The following is a 15,074-nucleotide window of genomic DNA, read 5'->3' as shown; positions in this document are numbered from 1 at the left end:
TTTGTTTTCACCATATTTTAGTCGATTCCAAAAACTTTACACCTTGTACAACATTTTGGGCATTTGATTTCCTCCATCATCCCAAAGTGTCTTTGCGCCTTACAGTATATATTTCCTTATATCTTCCATGTGAAACAAATCCAGGTGGCCATGAAAAGGATCATTCTGGAAAAAGAAAGAGGAGGGAAAAAGTGAAACAAAAAAAAAGTAATAACAGTCTGCTTCTCATTACATTCTTAAACTGGTGAGTGAACTTTTCAGTTTGGCAGTTTTCCCCCGTAGAACTCTTGGCCAGGACTGCGCCTGAGAGTCACAACTAATGAAAGGCACTTGTAAGAGAAGAGATCAGGCCAGCCTGCTGCTTTTTCCTCTCCACTGTTGGGTTTCTCTCCCCTCCTTTTTTCTTCTTCTTCCTGCAACTGTCAGCGAAGGGAGAGTGGGAAAATTCCTTCAAGCTACTTTAACTTCAGGTTAACTGCGGGATCTAAACATGCACACTGAAGTTTGGGTGCAACCCGTGCTAGTGCCGCTGATTCTAATTCTGCTCTCTAGCGTGGAGGACACATTGTTACAGTCTGTGAGGTGAGTTTCCGCATAACTTCATACTCCTTATGTAAAAAATACATTTTTCATGTTTATATTGGGATGAGTTGAGGGTACTGAAGGGAAAGGAGGTGCAGAATTTGCTGACAAAGACAATGCACCATGCAGCGTAGATATGTTAGAGACTGCAACGATGCTGTTTGCACTTCTACTTTTGGTTGTGTTTTTAAAATTTTTAGTCTTAATTTTAAAAGTGGTGCAAGTCATTGTTTGCAATTCTTCTACTTCTTCTTCTTCTTCTTCTTCTTATTATTATTATTATTTTTATTATTATTATTATTATTATTATTATTATTATTATTATTATTATTATTATTATTATTATCTAAAGCTGCATAACTTTTAAAAACATCTCAGTTCATTTTAGACATGTTTCCACATTATCACATAATTAGACTCTGTGAATGAGTTTTTTTTATTCCACTAAAATGAAAACATATCATTTATCAACTTAAATTGTATTTTACATCTAATTCAAATGACAAAAATTCAAATTTAACACTGTCACAGTTGTTGAGTTGTACTTTGTTGAAATTTATTCAAATCGTTAAACAAATACAATGTACTTATACAAACCAAAATACATAGTAATCATATCTATATTTTATGGAATTTATCGTCTATATTTATTCATTTTGCATTCACAAAATAGACTGAACTATTCATGTCACTGTCATTAACACCATTTATAATGTGATAGTTTGTAAAATCAGTCAAAAATGTAATTAATACCAGACTTATTTGAACAATATATATTACTATTGGAGTTGTACTTTCCAGCAGTGATTCTCAAAACGTACATGCAAATACCACTACATGGGCGCCTATCTAATGTTATCTAATGTTTTTAGTTGTTATAGTCATTTATTTTTAATTTGAGTTGTATGTGCAGTATTTTTTTTAAAACATTTTATCATTATTTAATTCCTTTTTTTGTTGTAATCTTCCTATATTTAAGTGCAGTGGTAATTTTAATATGTACACGATGTTACAGTGGCTGACTTTTAGCATTTGTTTTTATTGTATTTTATTGCTGGTTATTATGGTGATATTTGATACTTGAAATTTTTGGTTTTAGTGTTTGAGAACAATTGAAAATTGAACTTGTTCTGTGATTAATCTCATTAAGATTGTAAAGATGCACATAATGTTTTAGCCTTTTCCATGTTGGATGGAAAGTTTACTGATTTGAGGCCAAACTTTATCATTTGCGTCATCTAAATGTGGTGTTGTTCAGTTCTTTTGTATTTATTGGCAAACCCACACACGCATTAACCATAAGAAGCAGCAACGGCTTTCAATTGATTTCTCCTCTTTTTTTTTTTTAAACAAGTATAACAAAATGAGAGCTACGGTGGGTGTGAGTCATTCATTAATGAAGGTCCTGATCTGCTGAAAACAAAAGTGAAGTGGATGGAGGTGTCGTCTTGGCAACTGAAGGAGAACAAAGCCTGTTAATTACAATGTTGGCTGCATGTGACATCCAAAGGCAAATAACTCGACAGGCAGATTAATTAATCATTCAAGGGGTGGATTACTCAGAATCTTAATCCAGTATCTTAATCCAGACAACTGTATTCTTTTAATGGAGTGGGGATTGACATTTTCTGTCCTACTACACAAAGACAAACAAATTTACACTTTTTTTCTACAGGTGCAATTTTATTTTTTTTTCTACAGGTACAATTTTTTTTTACAAGTTCAATTTATTTTTTTGACAGCTACAATTTTTTTTACAGTTATTTTTTTTATGTACAATTTTTTTGTAATTTTTTTACAGGTCCCATTTTTTTTATGTACATTATTTTTTTTTTTTACCATTTTTTTTTTTTACAGGTACAAATCACGACTTTTACAGATACAAATTTATACTTTTTTTCTACAGGTACAATTTTACAGGTACAAGTTATTTTGACAACGAGTCCAGGCTTCGGCCTTCCTGGGTTGAGTTTGCATGCTCTCCCCATGCCCGCGTGGCTCTTCTCCGGGTACTCCGGTCTCCTCCCACATTCCAAAGACATGTGTGGCAGGTTAACTGGGCGCTCAGAATTGTCCCTTGGTGTGGTTGTGGGTGTGGGTGGTTGTTCGTCTCTGTGTGCCCTGCGATTGGCTGGCAACCAGTTCACGGTGTACCCCGCCGATGGATGGATGGATGGATGGATGGATGGATGGATGGATGGATGGATGGATGGATGGACGGACGTTTGCACCATATTTACCTCCATAAGGAAAAGAGGTAACACTAGTCTGTTTCATAAAAAGAGGTCATTTAAGCTCTCTGTCAGTTACCGTAGCAACAGAGTCTATGAACCTAACCTGGTTGGTAGCAGGTTTTTCACAATGAACCTCGAGGTTTTCCCTGTACCCGCCTCCTTTCAGCCACATACAACATTTCATTTCTTCATTCATGCATTCCGCTGCAGCGCCTTTTGCGTAAATACGCCTATAGTCTCGAGCATACAGTCCACTTTTGTCACGAACATGGCATGTCCTTTTGAAAATGAAACTATTGATGAAGGTGCCGCAATATTGCGCAGGGAATTAAATATTTGTTATTCTAAAGACATGCTCCAATTCGCAATATGATCACATAAAATTTTCCAGTTGAGAAGGGTCAAAAAGCGTGGAAGTAGAGGGCGGCGCCAGCTTTGCTTCCCCGTTGCCATAGAAACTCATCGATTCGGGCTCCATTGATGTGGTCTTTTTGGTGTAGTGGTAACTCCAGGTGAATCTATTCTGCGTTGATAAAACTACCTCAAATCAGATGTCCTGGAACCGAAAACCCAGAGTTTCCTCTTTCAGTGTCAAGTCACTGTTCAGGGTTAGTCTCGGTGTTGGTTGAACATGCTTTGTGGAATGGACCTCAACCCTGGGTTACAATCCTGGGTAGTGTAGTGGTCAACATGGTTTTACCCTTTTCTGGCTGTTGTTGGCAGGATTTGCATCACATCAACTTTTGGTGGCGTGTAGCGTCGTGGTTCACATAGCTGAGTCATGACACTGACCCTGACTTCAATCCTTGTCACTGGCGGTTTACTTTATTATGGGATAGAATCATCTGACCAAATAGCATGTGATGCACTGAACTCCCAGGATCACAACCGCTTTCTCGGGTTCACATAGCTAACTATCTTTCTTCTTTTAGAAGATTCAAATGATGACCCTCTCTCTTCTTTGTTTTTTTGTTAGCCAGGTGACTGGCGTGTGCCGACTCTCCTCTGAGTCTTCCCTGCGTCGCTGTCGGACGCCCGATGGCAACATCTGCAGCGGGAGGGGCAAGTGCGACTGCGGTGTGTGCGTGTGCCAGGCTTCAGATCCAGAGAAATTCTATGGGCCTCGCTGCGAGTGCCATGACTGGGTCTGTGCCACACACAATGACAAAATTTGTAATGGTGCGTACACAAAGTGGATGACATGACAAAATGCAACATGAGCAGATGATTTACTAAAAGTGTCAAAAAGACATCCAAAATATATACAAATAGTACTTTTTGCTGTTCTTTTAGAACATATTCTACTGCATGTTCGTATGCAGTATATGGTCAATGTTCCACATTCAGTAGTGTGGTCATTAACACGTTTGTTGGTTTACCTATACTGTAATGACCCGACTGAACATAATAATTTGTCAGTATCTTCATTAGAATACAGTGGTACCTCTACTTACGAAATTAATTGGTTCTGGAAGAAAGTTCTTAAGTAGAAAAATTTGTAAGTAGAGACGCATTTTCCATGTAAATGCCCTAATCCGTTCCAAGCCTCCCAAATTTCAGACATAAATGTTTTATAAAGCATAAAAATGCATCGAAACATGTAACAAATACATGTTCCAATTAGATTATTGCACAATAAATGAGAGTTGTGCATAATGTAAATAACAAAGAATAGAGTAAAGAATAAAAATGATGGTCATTTACCTTTTTAACTGCTGTCCTCATCGGTTTTGCCCTCTGGTTCATGTTCTCTCTCAGAAGTGTTTTTTTTTTTTTTTTTGCCTGGTGTTTTGTAAAGAACTGATCTATGGATGTTTTTTTTTTGTTTTTTTTAAACAATCCTTCGTTAATGTCCAATGCAAGCATCATCTTAGTGAGCAAACGCCTGATTGGTGAACACTTTTTCTGGGCGATTCTTTTAAACAAATTCTGAAACTTCATGGAAACTTCCGGTATGGCGAGGCATCTTTTTAAAAAAAAAATTAAAAAAAGGCCCGAATCGTCGCAATTAAAAACTTACTGTGCCTTCATCAATCACCAGTTGTTTGAATTGTTGCACAAATTCGTTGGACGTTAGTTCATACATCAAACATCGGAACACCTCATGGGCCGCGGGATGAATGATGAGGACGCTGTATAGACACCGATCTAGTATACGCTCATACCTATGGTAGAAGGTTCCTCTTAGCCAATGGGATGCCAGAAACATGCACAAACACCGATCTAGTATTTACGCTCATTGGTACCTATGGTAGGAAATAGCCATAACCGAAAGTATGTTGCGTTCGGTAATGTATTTTTACCTTTCGTATCTAGAAATTTCTTTCGTAACAAGAGGCAATATTTTCCCGTTGAGGAGTTTCGTAACTCGAAAATTTCGTATGAAGAGACGTTCGTAAGTAGAGGTTCCACTGTACAAAAAATACATGGAGTGTAGTTTGTCTGTTAGATTTCCCATCCATTTGCTACTTTGCAGGCTCCCATGGAAAATTATCCAATTTTACTTAATATCCATCCATCCATCCATCCATCCATCCATCCATTTTCTTGACCGCTTATTCCTCACAAGGGTCGCGGGGGGTGATGGTGCCTATCTCAGCTGGCTCTGGGCAGTAGGCGGGGGACACCCTGGACTGGTTGCCAGCAATCGCAGGGCACAATTTTACTTAACTGATCCAAAAATCATTTGTTGAAATATATTTTTATCTGTCTATGTCAGTGACACGCTACATGGCAGAAAATACACCCTGAACTGGTCGCCAGCCAATCACAGGGCACAAATAAACAAGCATTCACACTTACTGACAAATATAGTTACATGCAGGTTTACCAATAGGAATCCAGTATGTGTATGTTTAACTCATTTGCTCCCAATAATGTGTAAATACCTTTTTTTTTTTAATGTTCTAAGTGTCCCAAAGAAGTATTCATACGTTTTTTTTTTTTTTTTGTTTTTTTTTAATGCTAGAGCATACAGAAGGCTTTGATGCAGCCTCTCAACTGTAAAGAACGGTTGCAGAAATGGTAGTTATTACACAAACGGCCAGCAGGTGGCAGCAGAGCAAAGGATATCAACCAGGGCCATGTAGAAAAAAAACTCAATTACTTACAATTCTGAATAGATTTGTGAAAACTGATGAAACTTAGCTCTCTTCTAATGCTAATTGCTGCAAAACGGAAACAGATAGAAACATACTTTTTTTCCTGATGAAAGAAGAGACTTTAATCTTTCTTTTGATAGGTTCTATGCTTTTATAGCAATAGAACACAATATTCTGTGGGCCTTGAAAAAACAATCAAAATCCAGGAAAACAGCCGGGAGCGAACGGGACTGCTTCTGTGAAAATGGCTGGGAGTGAATGAGTAAAATCACATTTGCAGGATTTTTCTAGGATTTCTGGTACAGTAATTGGGTGAGAAGCATGGTATTTTGCTGTAGAGACCTGTATGTTTATTATACTGTATATGTGTGTAATTATGTGCATCCAGATGTCAGGGTTGAATAGTCAAATTGGTGCAGTTGCATATGGGGAGCAGGTCTACAGTAATAGAGATATGAATCGAGACTCAGGCTGCGGTTGCACGTGATGGCTTTGCGAGTGATTTATTTGGGCAGACAACATGGCTGCTGCGAGGAGCTCATTATGGTTCAGCAGTCTGGAACGATGAGGCCCGACTTTTCGGCCTCTGATAATGGGCTTTCACTCACCGCCGCGCTGCTTGGCATCTGAGGAGGGATAGTGTTTCACACCTTGACGCACCAAAACACACTGACATGCAAAGGATCTGGCTATAGGGCATCCACAGTACCTCATAGCAGACCAGCAGAAATATTATCAAAGCGTATTGAATGGAACAGAGCCAACCTCCTTGTCTGTTGTCTAAATCTGGTAGCCGATTTGTCCATAATGCAAACTCTGTAAGATTAGTTATTTTCTTCAGTATGTTGAGTGTAGTAGAATGAAAGGCAGAGCTTTTGTTCATGTCATTGCTTTCAGTCTCAACTCCATACTATCTTGTTTCTTCAGACTTAAGTATTTGGGGGTGTTTCTGTTATTATGTAAAAGCAGAGATGAGGCGGTATTACAGGGACGTATACTGTTTGGCATTCATTCACATGCATAAATATCCATATTCCATTTAGGGCTGATTCGAAAGATGCATAAATACGATGGTTTCTTTGGCATTTTATTCCCAGCAAAAAAAGAAAAATCACACAATGTTTTGACAGAACTGCAGGCATAATCCTCTTTTAAACTTTTTTTTTTTCATTTTATTTAATTCATTGTGTGCGCGTGTGTGCGTGTCTGTTTGTGTGTGTGCATGTTTTGCTTCTTTTCTGTCTTGAATGGGAATCCCCCTTGGGTAATGTTTCTTTTCACCATGCAGTCAGAATGTTTTTTGGTGTGTTTTCATTTTATCTGTGGGCATAAAGACAATTATCCTAATGTTGACAAGTGGTACAGATATTGTATGGATGGATTTATGTATGCAGTAAACAGTGTGAAATAAATAAAAGTCTGAGAGCAGACAATTTCAGTGCGATCGCACAAAGCATTTTCCAGTTTTGGTAGGGTGTGTTCCCTGATAAGATGCCATGCATTCCATTATGAGATAATATTTACGGGTAGAAGAAAAGCATAAATATGCAACTATAAACAACTTGGGTTTTATATTTTAAACAACTCAGGGGTTAGGATTAGGGGCATGCAGAGGGTGGGTCCTGGGCAGCTACCAAAGTGGAGACATCCATAGCCCACCCTGGAAAAAAAATGTTTGGGCATGCTTAAGAGGCACCGAGTTGGGAAAAACACTTTTGTTTTTACATCTTGGCATTGACAGTTACTATTTAACATATTTTTTAACCTGCGATTGGCTGGCAACCAGTCCAGGGTGTACCCCGCCTACTGTCCAAGCCAGCTGAGATGGGCTCCAGCACCCCCCGCAACCCTTGTGAGGAAGAAGCGGTCAGGAAAATGGATAGGTGGATGAATATTTTTTTAACATTTGTTTCAAGGTTAAATGTCACTTAAACATTGCCTGTACATAAATATATCATAGAACGTAAAGGTTCTATAATGTGACAGTTAGACCCTGTTTCTACTTAGGGTACAAAATTCTCATGACAACCAACATGCACCAGCAGAGCAACTCTATGGTGGCTATGATCAACATCTGCTCACCAAATGTGCAAAAATGTCATATTCTTGTTTTGTTTTTTTCCCCCTGCTTCCTTTCTTTATCTTCACATCTCCTTATAACGTGAGCATTTTTCCCCCAAGTCCGTTGTATGGAAATTGTTTACAAATTCATCACGATAACTTAAGAATAAAACCGAGCAACTGGGGCGATTTGACATCTTTTTGTAATAACTTGCGGTGCACAGGCTCAACGTGGCACTGCCTTTAAAAAAAAAAAAAAAAAAAAAAACTCCCTCCCTCTTGCTCACTGAGTAGACACGTGAAGTCTGTCCCACTCTCTCAAACTTTCAATCTCCATGATGAGGAGAATATTGTGTTTGGAATAAACTGTATAAAACAGTATACAAACCCATTTCCAATTAAGTTAAACATCGTGTTAAACAAATAAAAATAGAATACGATGATTTGTGAATCATGTTCAACCTATATTTAATTGAATGCACTACAAAGACAAGATATTAATGTTCACACTTATAAACTTTATGTTCTTTAGCAAATACTCATCAACTTTGAATTTTATGGATTTAACATATTCCAAAACAGCTGGGACAGGATCATGTCTACCACTGTTATATCACCTTTCTCTTAACAACATTCAATATACATTTGCTAACTGAGGACAATAATTGTCGAAGCTTTGTAGATGAAATTCTTGTCTGATGTACAGCTTCAGCTGTTCAACAGTATGTTGTCTCTGTTGTCATATTCTACACTTCATAATGTGGCACACATTTTCAATAGGAGGCAGGTCTGGACTCGGGCCCAGAGAAGACGCTACCATTTTGGGTGTTGTTGATAAATCTTAAATAGATCTTTTGCTTTACATTGTAGAGTTTTAAGTTGCAGATACGGATGTAGCGCTAAACTGTATTTACTGTCATTGGTTTTCTGAAGTGTTCATGAGCCCGTGTGGTGATATCCTTGACACATTTATGCCGGTTTATGATGTAGTGCCGCCTGAGAGATCGGAGGTCACGAGCACTGAAAGTTGTTTTCGGCCTTGCCGCTTGCAGTGATTTCTCCAGATTCTCTGGAAGGTTTGATGATCTTATGGACCGTAGATGATGAAATCCCTAAAGTCCTTGCAATTGTACGTTGAGGAACATTGTCTTTAAACCTATTTTCTCAGGCGCTTGTTCACAAAGAGATGAACTCACCCTATCTTTGATTGTAAATGACTGGGTAAGTCAGGGAAGCTCCTTTTATACACAATCATGGCATCCACCTGCTCCCAATCTGCCTGTTCACCTATGGGATGTTCATAAATAGATGTTTGATGAGCATTCCTCAACCTTCTCAGGTTTTTTTTTTTTTTTTTGCCACCTGTCCCAGCTTTTTGGAAACTTTTTGCAGCCATACAATTCCAAGTTCATGATTATTTGCTAAAAAGAAACAAAAACAAAACAAGTTTATTCAGTTTAAATTTTTCTTTGTAATGTAATCAGTTAAATATACTGTAGGTTGGACATGATTTGAAAATCATTATACTGAATTATGTCTTTTTTTGTGTTTAACATAACGTCCCAACTTCATTAGAATTAGGTTTGTAAAATATATAGATACAGTACATGTGCGTGTGTGTTTATGTGTGTGTATTTTGAAATTGGATTAATTTGACAACGGCTAGAGTAGCACTCAGTAGAGTGCAAACCACCCAAACAACCCCAAAAACGACCATCTGACTTGTCAGTCCTGTAAGGATTAGTATTGAACATTATAAAGTAAGTAGCAACTGTCAACAATCAAATAGCTCGACTATGACCAGAAAAAATGGATGCTTCTCTGATTTGCTTCTGCTGAAAGCCTGTGGTGGCTTTAAAGCAGCTATATGTAAGATTTAAAATTTCAAATCTCTACTGCCACCTGTGGCCGAAAACAAACTGCACGCTCGTACACGCTGCGCGCACTTGTATGTGCACGACCTCAATACTGAAGACTGGGCTCTTCATATCCAATTAAACTGTTTTCAGAGGTAAGAAGTTTTATAATGTTATACAAAGCTGGCCACTTCACGGGATGAGACTCTCGATCCCCACTAAACAATTGATGTCCACTGGACGTGCAGATCATATTGCTTTAGTCGGTCGAAGTCCAGTCCTGTGCTGTACTCCAAAACGATGTGCAAATTACGTCAATTAATTGGACCTCATTCCGATGTTAATATGCAGTTACATATTGTAGTCACCCCGCTCGACGGACGTCAACCTGATTCTAGTCATTATTAGTGTATGTCGCCCCCAGGCTAGCGTCACTGTGCATTAGCCGAAAGGTGGGCTGTCATTTATAGAAAATTGACGATTGTGAAAAACATATAGACCCATTCACTACTTAGTGTGATATGGCCGTGAATGTTATCGCCATTCAGTAGTACCGTTCACATTCCGTTAGCATAATGTAGCTACAATAGGCTGTTTTCACGGAGGAAAATAAGGCGACATTTAGCCTGATTCTTCATAAAGTCATTCTGTTCTATTACATTCAACTTTGCCGCCCCTTTCACGCTAAATGTTGCCGTCCACCTCACTTTCACCCCAATAGTTATGACAGAGAAGTGATCGATCTTGAGGTTACTGCTATTTGAAAACAACACATTTTCTTCTAAATGTCAAGATACTCGCTTCTTACCTTTTGGAGTAGCAAGAAAGCCAGCTGTGAATCACTTTTCTAATCCAAGTCCGATCTCAACGCTCTCCACCGCTGAAATGTCAAACTGTAGCGAGCAGTGACGGGAGTCGGAGGCAGAGTGTTGAAGTCCGGAGCCAAAGACCGGCGATTTATTGACATCAGCTTCTCAGCGTTTAACAGCAACAACAACTCACTCTGCGCGAGGCTCACAGACCTATCAACATTTTGTTCTTTTATCCTTTCATCCTTTCATCCTTTCATCCCATCCAACTCCTCCTTCGTCCCAAGGTTCCGTGGGTGAATTATGTTCTAATCACTACACAAGCCCCCCCAGAATTCACCCACAATCAAACTCCGGATGACGGGGCGGCAAAACTGCCCGACCCCTGCGGGTACAGGACCCAGGGAGCGAGGGCGGGAGGGACACAGCAGAAACACCAGAACAGTCCCGCGCACCAACTGGCGGGGATGCAGGAACAACTGGAAGGGACCCCACACGGTCCACAAGGCGCAGCCCAGAGGGGCGTCCGCGGCGGGGGGCGCGGGGCACGTCCAAGGGTCCGGCCAGGTCAACATGAGCCGGTTTAACTTGCAACCCGGTGTCGGAGCCCCGAAGCGACTGGGTGTCACGGTCGGAAGCCTGGTCGGCCGCCATCCGGGAAAAGTCGAGGCCCAGCTGTACCGTGTTGACGGCTGCCCTGGACAGACAATCCGTGACCACGTTGTCCTTGCCAGCAATATGTCGGATGTCCGTGGTGTATTCAGATATGAACGATAGCTGGCGCTGTTGTCGCGCGGACCACGGCTCGGACAACTTCGACATGGAGAAGGTGAGGGGCTTGTGATCGACGAAGACCGTGAACTCACGGCCCTCCAGGATGAAGCGGAAGTGGCGGATCGCCAGCCAGACAGCAAGGAGCTCCCTGTCGAACGTGCTGTACTTACGCTCCCGAGGGACTAACCGGCGGCTGAAAAAGGCGAGCGGCTGCCACGCACCTTCGACGCGCTGCTCCAAAACGGCCCCGACGGCAAAATCGGATGTGTCAGTAGTGAGGGCGATCGGGGCATCCGGGCGCGGCTGGGCCAACAAGGCCGCTCGGGACAGCGCAGCTTTCGTCTCTTTAAAAGCCTTGACTCTCACATCGGTCCAGTCGACCGCACGGTTAGGAACCACACCCTTAAGTGCGTCGTAAAGCGGGTGCATCACATGGGCAGCGTGGCGGATGAACCTGTGGTAAAAAGTCACCATCCCGAGGAACTCCCGGGGACCCTGGGCCGTCCGGGGTCGAGGAAAAGCGGCAACAGCTTCCACTTTTGCCGGGAGCGGGGTGGCGCCGTCCTCGTTGATGAGGTGGCCGAGGAATTGGATGGAGGGCACACCAAAGACACATTTAGCTCAGTTAACAATCAGTCCAGCCTGGCTGAGCTTGGAGAAAAGCTGCCGGAGGTGTGAAAGGTGTTCTCCGATGGAGGAGCTGGCCACTAGGATGTCATCCAAGTAAAGGAAGAGGAACGGCATGTCCCGGAGAACAGAGTCCATGAGACGCTGAAAAGACTGGGCCGCGTTTTTAAGGCCGAATGGCATCCTGAGAAACTCGAACAGTCCAAAAGGTGTTATCACAGCAGTCTTAGGCACATCGGCGGGGTGTACCGGAACTTGGTGATAGCCCCGTACCAAGTCCACCTTGGAAAACACCTTCGCACCTGCCAGGTGGGCAGAGGAGTCCTGTATGTGCGGAACCGGATAGCGATCGTGCGTCGTGGCATCATTGGGGCGGCGATAGTCTCCACACGGTCGCCAGCCGCCGTCCGACTTCGGAACCATGTGGAGAGGAGAGGCCCACGGGCTGTCCGAACGACGAATTATGCCAAGGCGTTCCATGTTGGCGAATTCGGACTTAGCTGTGGCCAATCTATCAGGGTTGAGGCGTCGGGCCTTAGCGTGAACCGGCGGGCCCAAGGTCTCGATGTGGTGCTCGATCCCATGCTTGGTAGAAGTGGCTGAAAATGTAGGCGTGGTCAGGCTGGGGAATTCTCCAAGAAGCCGCATGAACATGTCATCTGAGAGCTGGCTGGCGAGGCCCTCAAACGTCTCCACATCACACCCACAAGCAACAGTGGAAAATTCCAACAGGCGGCCATTTTTAACATCCACCAGTAGACTGTGGGCCCACAAAAAGTCCGCGCCAAGAAGGGGAAAAGAAATGTCCGCAGTGACAAAGTCCCACGTGAACCGGCGCTCTCCAAAACATACATCCATTGTCTTAGTGCCGTAGGTCCGGATCGGTGCATCGTTGGCCGCTGACAGGTGCGGGCCGTGAGTGCCCCCGGCAGCATCTTCAGCCGAGGCAGGCAACACGCTTCTGCGGGCGCCGGAGTCACAAAGGAATTTGAGTCTGGAGAGGGTGTCCATGACAAACAGCAGCCGGCACTGTGCGCCCCCACTCACAGCTGCAACTGAGTGGAGGCGTTGCCGTTTCCCGACGCAACAAAGGAGCAAGGGGCGCGGCACCTCTTCGCCTTGGTTCCAAAACGTGCGTGAAAATAGCATAAGCCAGGGGCTGATCGGCCATCCACGGCAGCGAGTGCCTTATGAGGTGCAGTTGCGGTCGCCGGGAATGGGAAGGTGCGTGCAGAGGCCAAGACCACGTGGTTGTAACGCTGGGTGGCCAGGAAAAAACGGTCAGCTTCCTCCGCCAGAGCACGTGGCTCGGAGATGGTAGTGTTCGCTAGCGCTGTCTGGACATGAGGAGGCATGTGGCGCAGAAACAGTTCAATAAACAAAAAGTTCGGCTCCTCCGCGCCAAGCAGGTTCAGCATTTTTTCCATTAGCTCGGACGGCTTACTGTCCCCCAGGCCCTGGATGGCGAAAAGGCAGCGAGCCCTTTGCGGTCGTGACAGCTCGAAGGTCTTAAGGAGGTACGCTTTGAGCCCCGCGTACATATCCCGTGCCGGGAGAGAGGTGATAAAACTCACGGCTCTGGCCGCCGTGGAGCTCCCGAGCGTGGCCACGACGTGGTAGTAGCGCGTGGAATCGTCCGTAATTCCCCGGATGGCAAACTGAGCTTCAGCTTGTACAAACCACGTCGCCGCGGCCGACTCCCAAAACTCCGGTAACTTGAGACCAGCGGAGTTCGCCATGTCGCTCAATTTGATCAAATTCTCAGCCTCGGAAACGTCAACGAGGCGGATGTCGGGGTCACCAATGTAGCGAGCAGTGACGGGAGTCGGAGGCAGAGTGTTGAAGTCCGGAGCCAAAGACCGGCGATTTATTGACATCAGCTTCTCAGCGTTTAACAGCAACAACAACTCACTCTGCGCGAGGCTCACAGACCTATCAACATTTTGTTCTTTTATCCTTTCATCCTTTCATCCTTTCATCCCATCCAACTCCTCCTTCGTCCCAAGGTTCCGTGGGTGAATTATGTTCTAATCACTACAAAACCAATGTTCACTCTCGTTCTCGGCGTCGGTCACTATCAAGTTTAGATTTTTATTTTTTTTTCGTGGCACTTGACAGTTTTCATTTTTTTTTAAGCAGCCTTCCGCGGAGTAACAGCGGGTGTCTGGGGCAGCGAAAATCTGTACTAGTTCCGTCTTCGCGCGACAGGAAACAACTGACGATGACGCGAATGACGTCACATCCTGCAGACAGAGGGCGGGAAATTCGAAGGATTCGGACCGGACGCTTCCTAAATAATATTGGCCAGAGGCTTGTAGGAGTACCCATTGTGAACAGCGAAGATGTTGATCTACTAATTAGAATATGTTTCAGTCATAAATGGTCAAATAAAAAGGCTATTGTTAAGATATTTTGGGGGGAAATCCTACATAGAGTAGCTTTAATATATCACACAGGACATTTACAGGGAATTTCAATGTGACAACAAGCCATAGTACACATGCTGGCTATCAAATACTGTAATCCCATCCCCCCACCCCTCTCACATTCTTTTACTTTCTCCACCTTTCTCTTGAAACGCGCACACTTACAGCCGACAACAAGACGCTCTCGGTGGCCACACCAGCATGAAGTCCTGATTACATGTTGGCTGTCAAGTCTGGCTTGTTCTCATTCATTTGGCATTATTTTCTTATCCTTGCACTTCCTCTTTTCTCACTATGATGTGCGTGCACTCACAGCTGACAACGAGGTGCTCTCAAGTGGCCAACGTGACAAACACTGCAACAGACTACGGACATCAACTTGGTGCAGTTTAGCCATGCCCCACAAAAAATACAAAGAAACTGAAATGCTGAAAAAACTTATTGTTATGGATTGTCTTTGATTTGATTTAATTTTCACTTTCAGAAATGCTGGCGTTTCTTGACTCATGCAGGAGCAAGGCTTGTTTTCGTAGACCATTTTGAGCCAAGTTGGGCATTGCGTTGTAACGAGGGTGTGTCCTTGAAGGTACGCTAAGCAGAATGA

General features: G+C 43.0%; 1 protein-coding gene across 1 annotated transcript in view; it reads left to right on the top strand.

Annotated features, from left to right (window-relative positions):
* The first annotated feature begins 304 nt into the window (after window positions 1-304).
* itgbl1 (integrin, beta-like 1) overlaps window positions 305-15,074 on the top strand; it is a 45,300-nt gene continuing 30,530 nt past the window's right edge. Inside the window, exons 1-2 of the mRNA XM_077535956.1 lie at window positions 305-582; window positions 3,793-3,995. Of these exons, the coding sequence (XP_077392082.1) occupies window positions 491-582; window positions 3,793-3,995 (295 nt within the window). The 5' untranslated portion in view covers window positions 305-490. The remainder of the gene's footprint in view (window positions 583-3,792; window positions 3,996-15,074) is intronic.

Source organism: Festucalex cinctus, chromosome 11 (assembly GCF_051991245.1).
Source record: "Festucalex cinctus isolate MCC-2025b chromosome 11, RoL_Fcin_1.0, whole genome shotgun sequence".
Lineage (NCBI taxonomy): Eukaryota > Metazoa > Chordata > Actinopteri > Syngnathiformes > Syngnathidae > Festucalex > Festucalex cinctus.
Note: the sequence above shows the minus strand (reverse complement) of the source record. Positions and strands in the feature narration are given on the sequence as shown.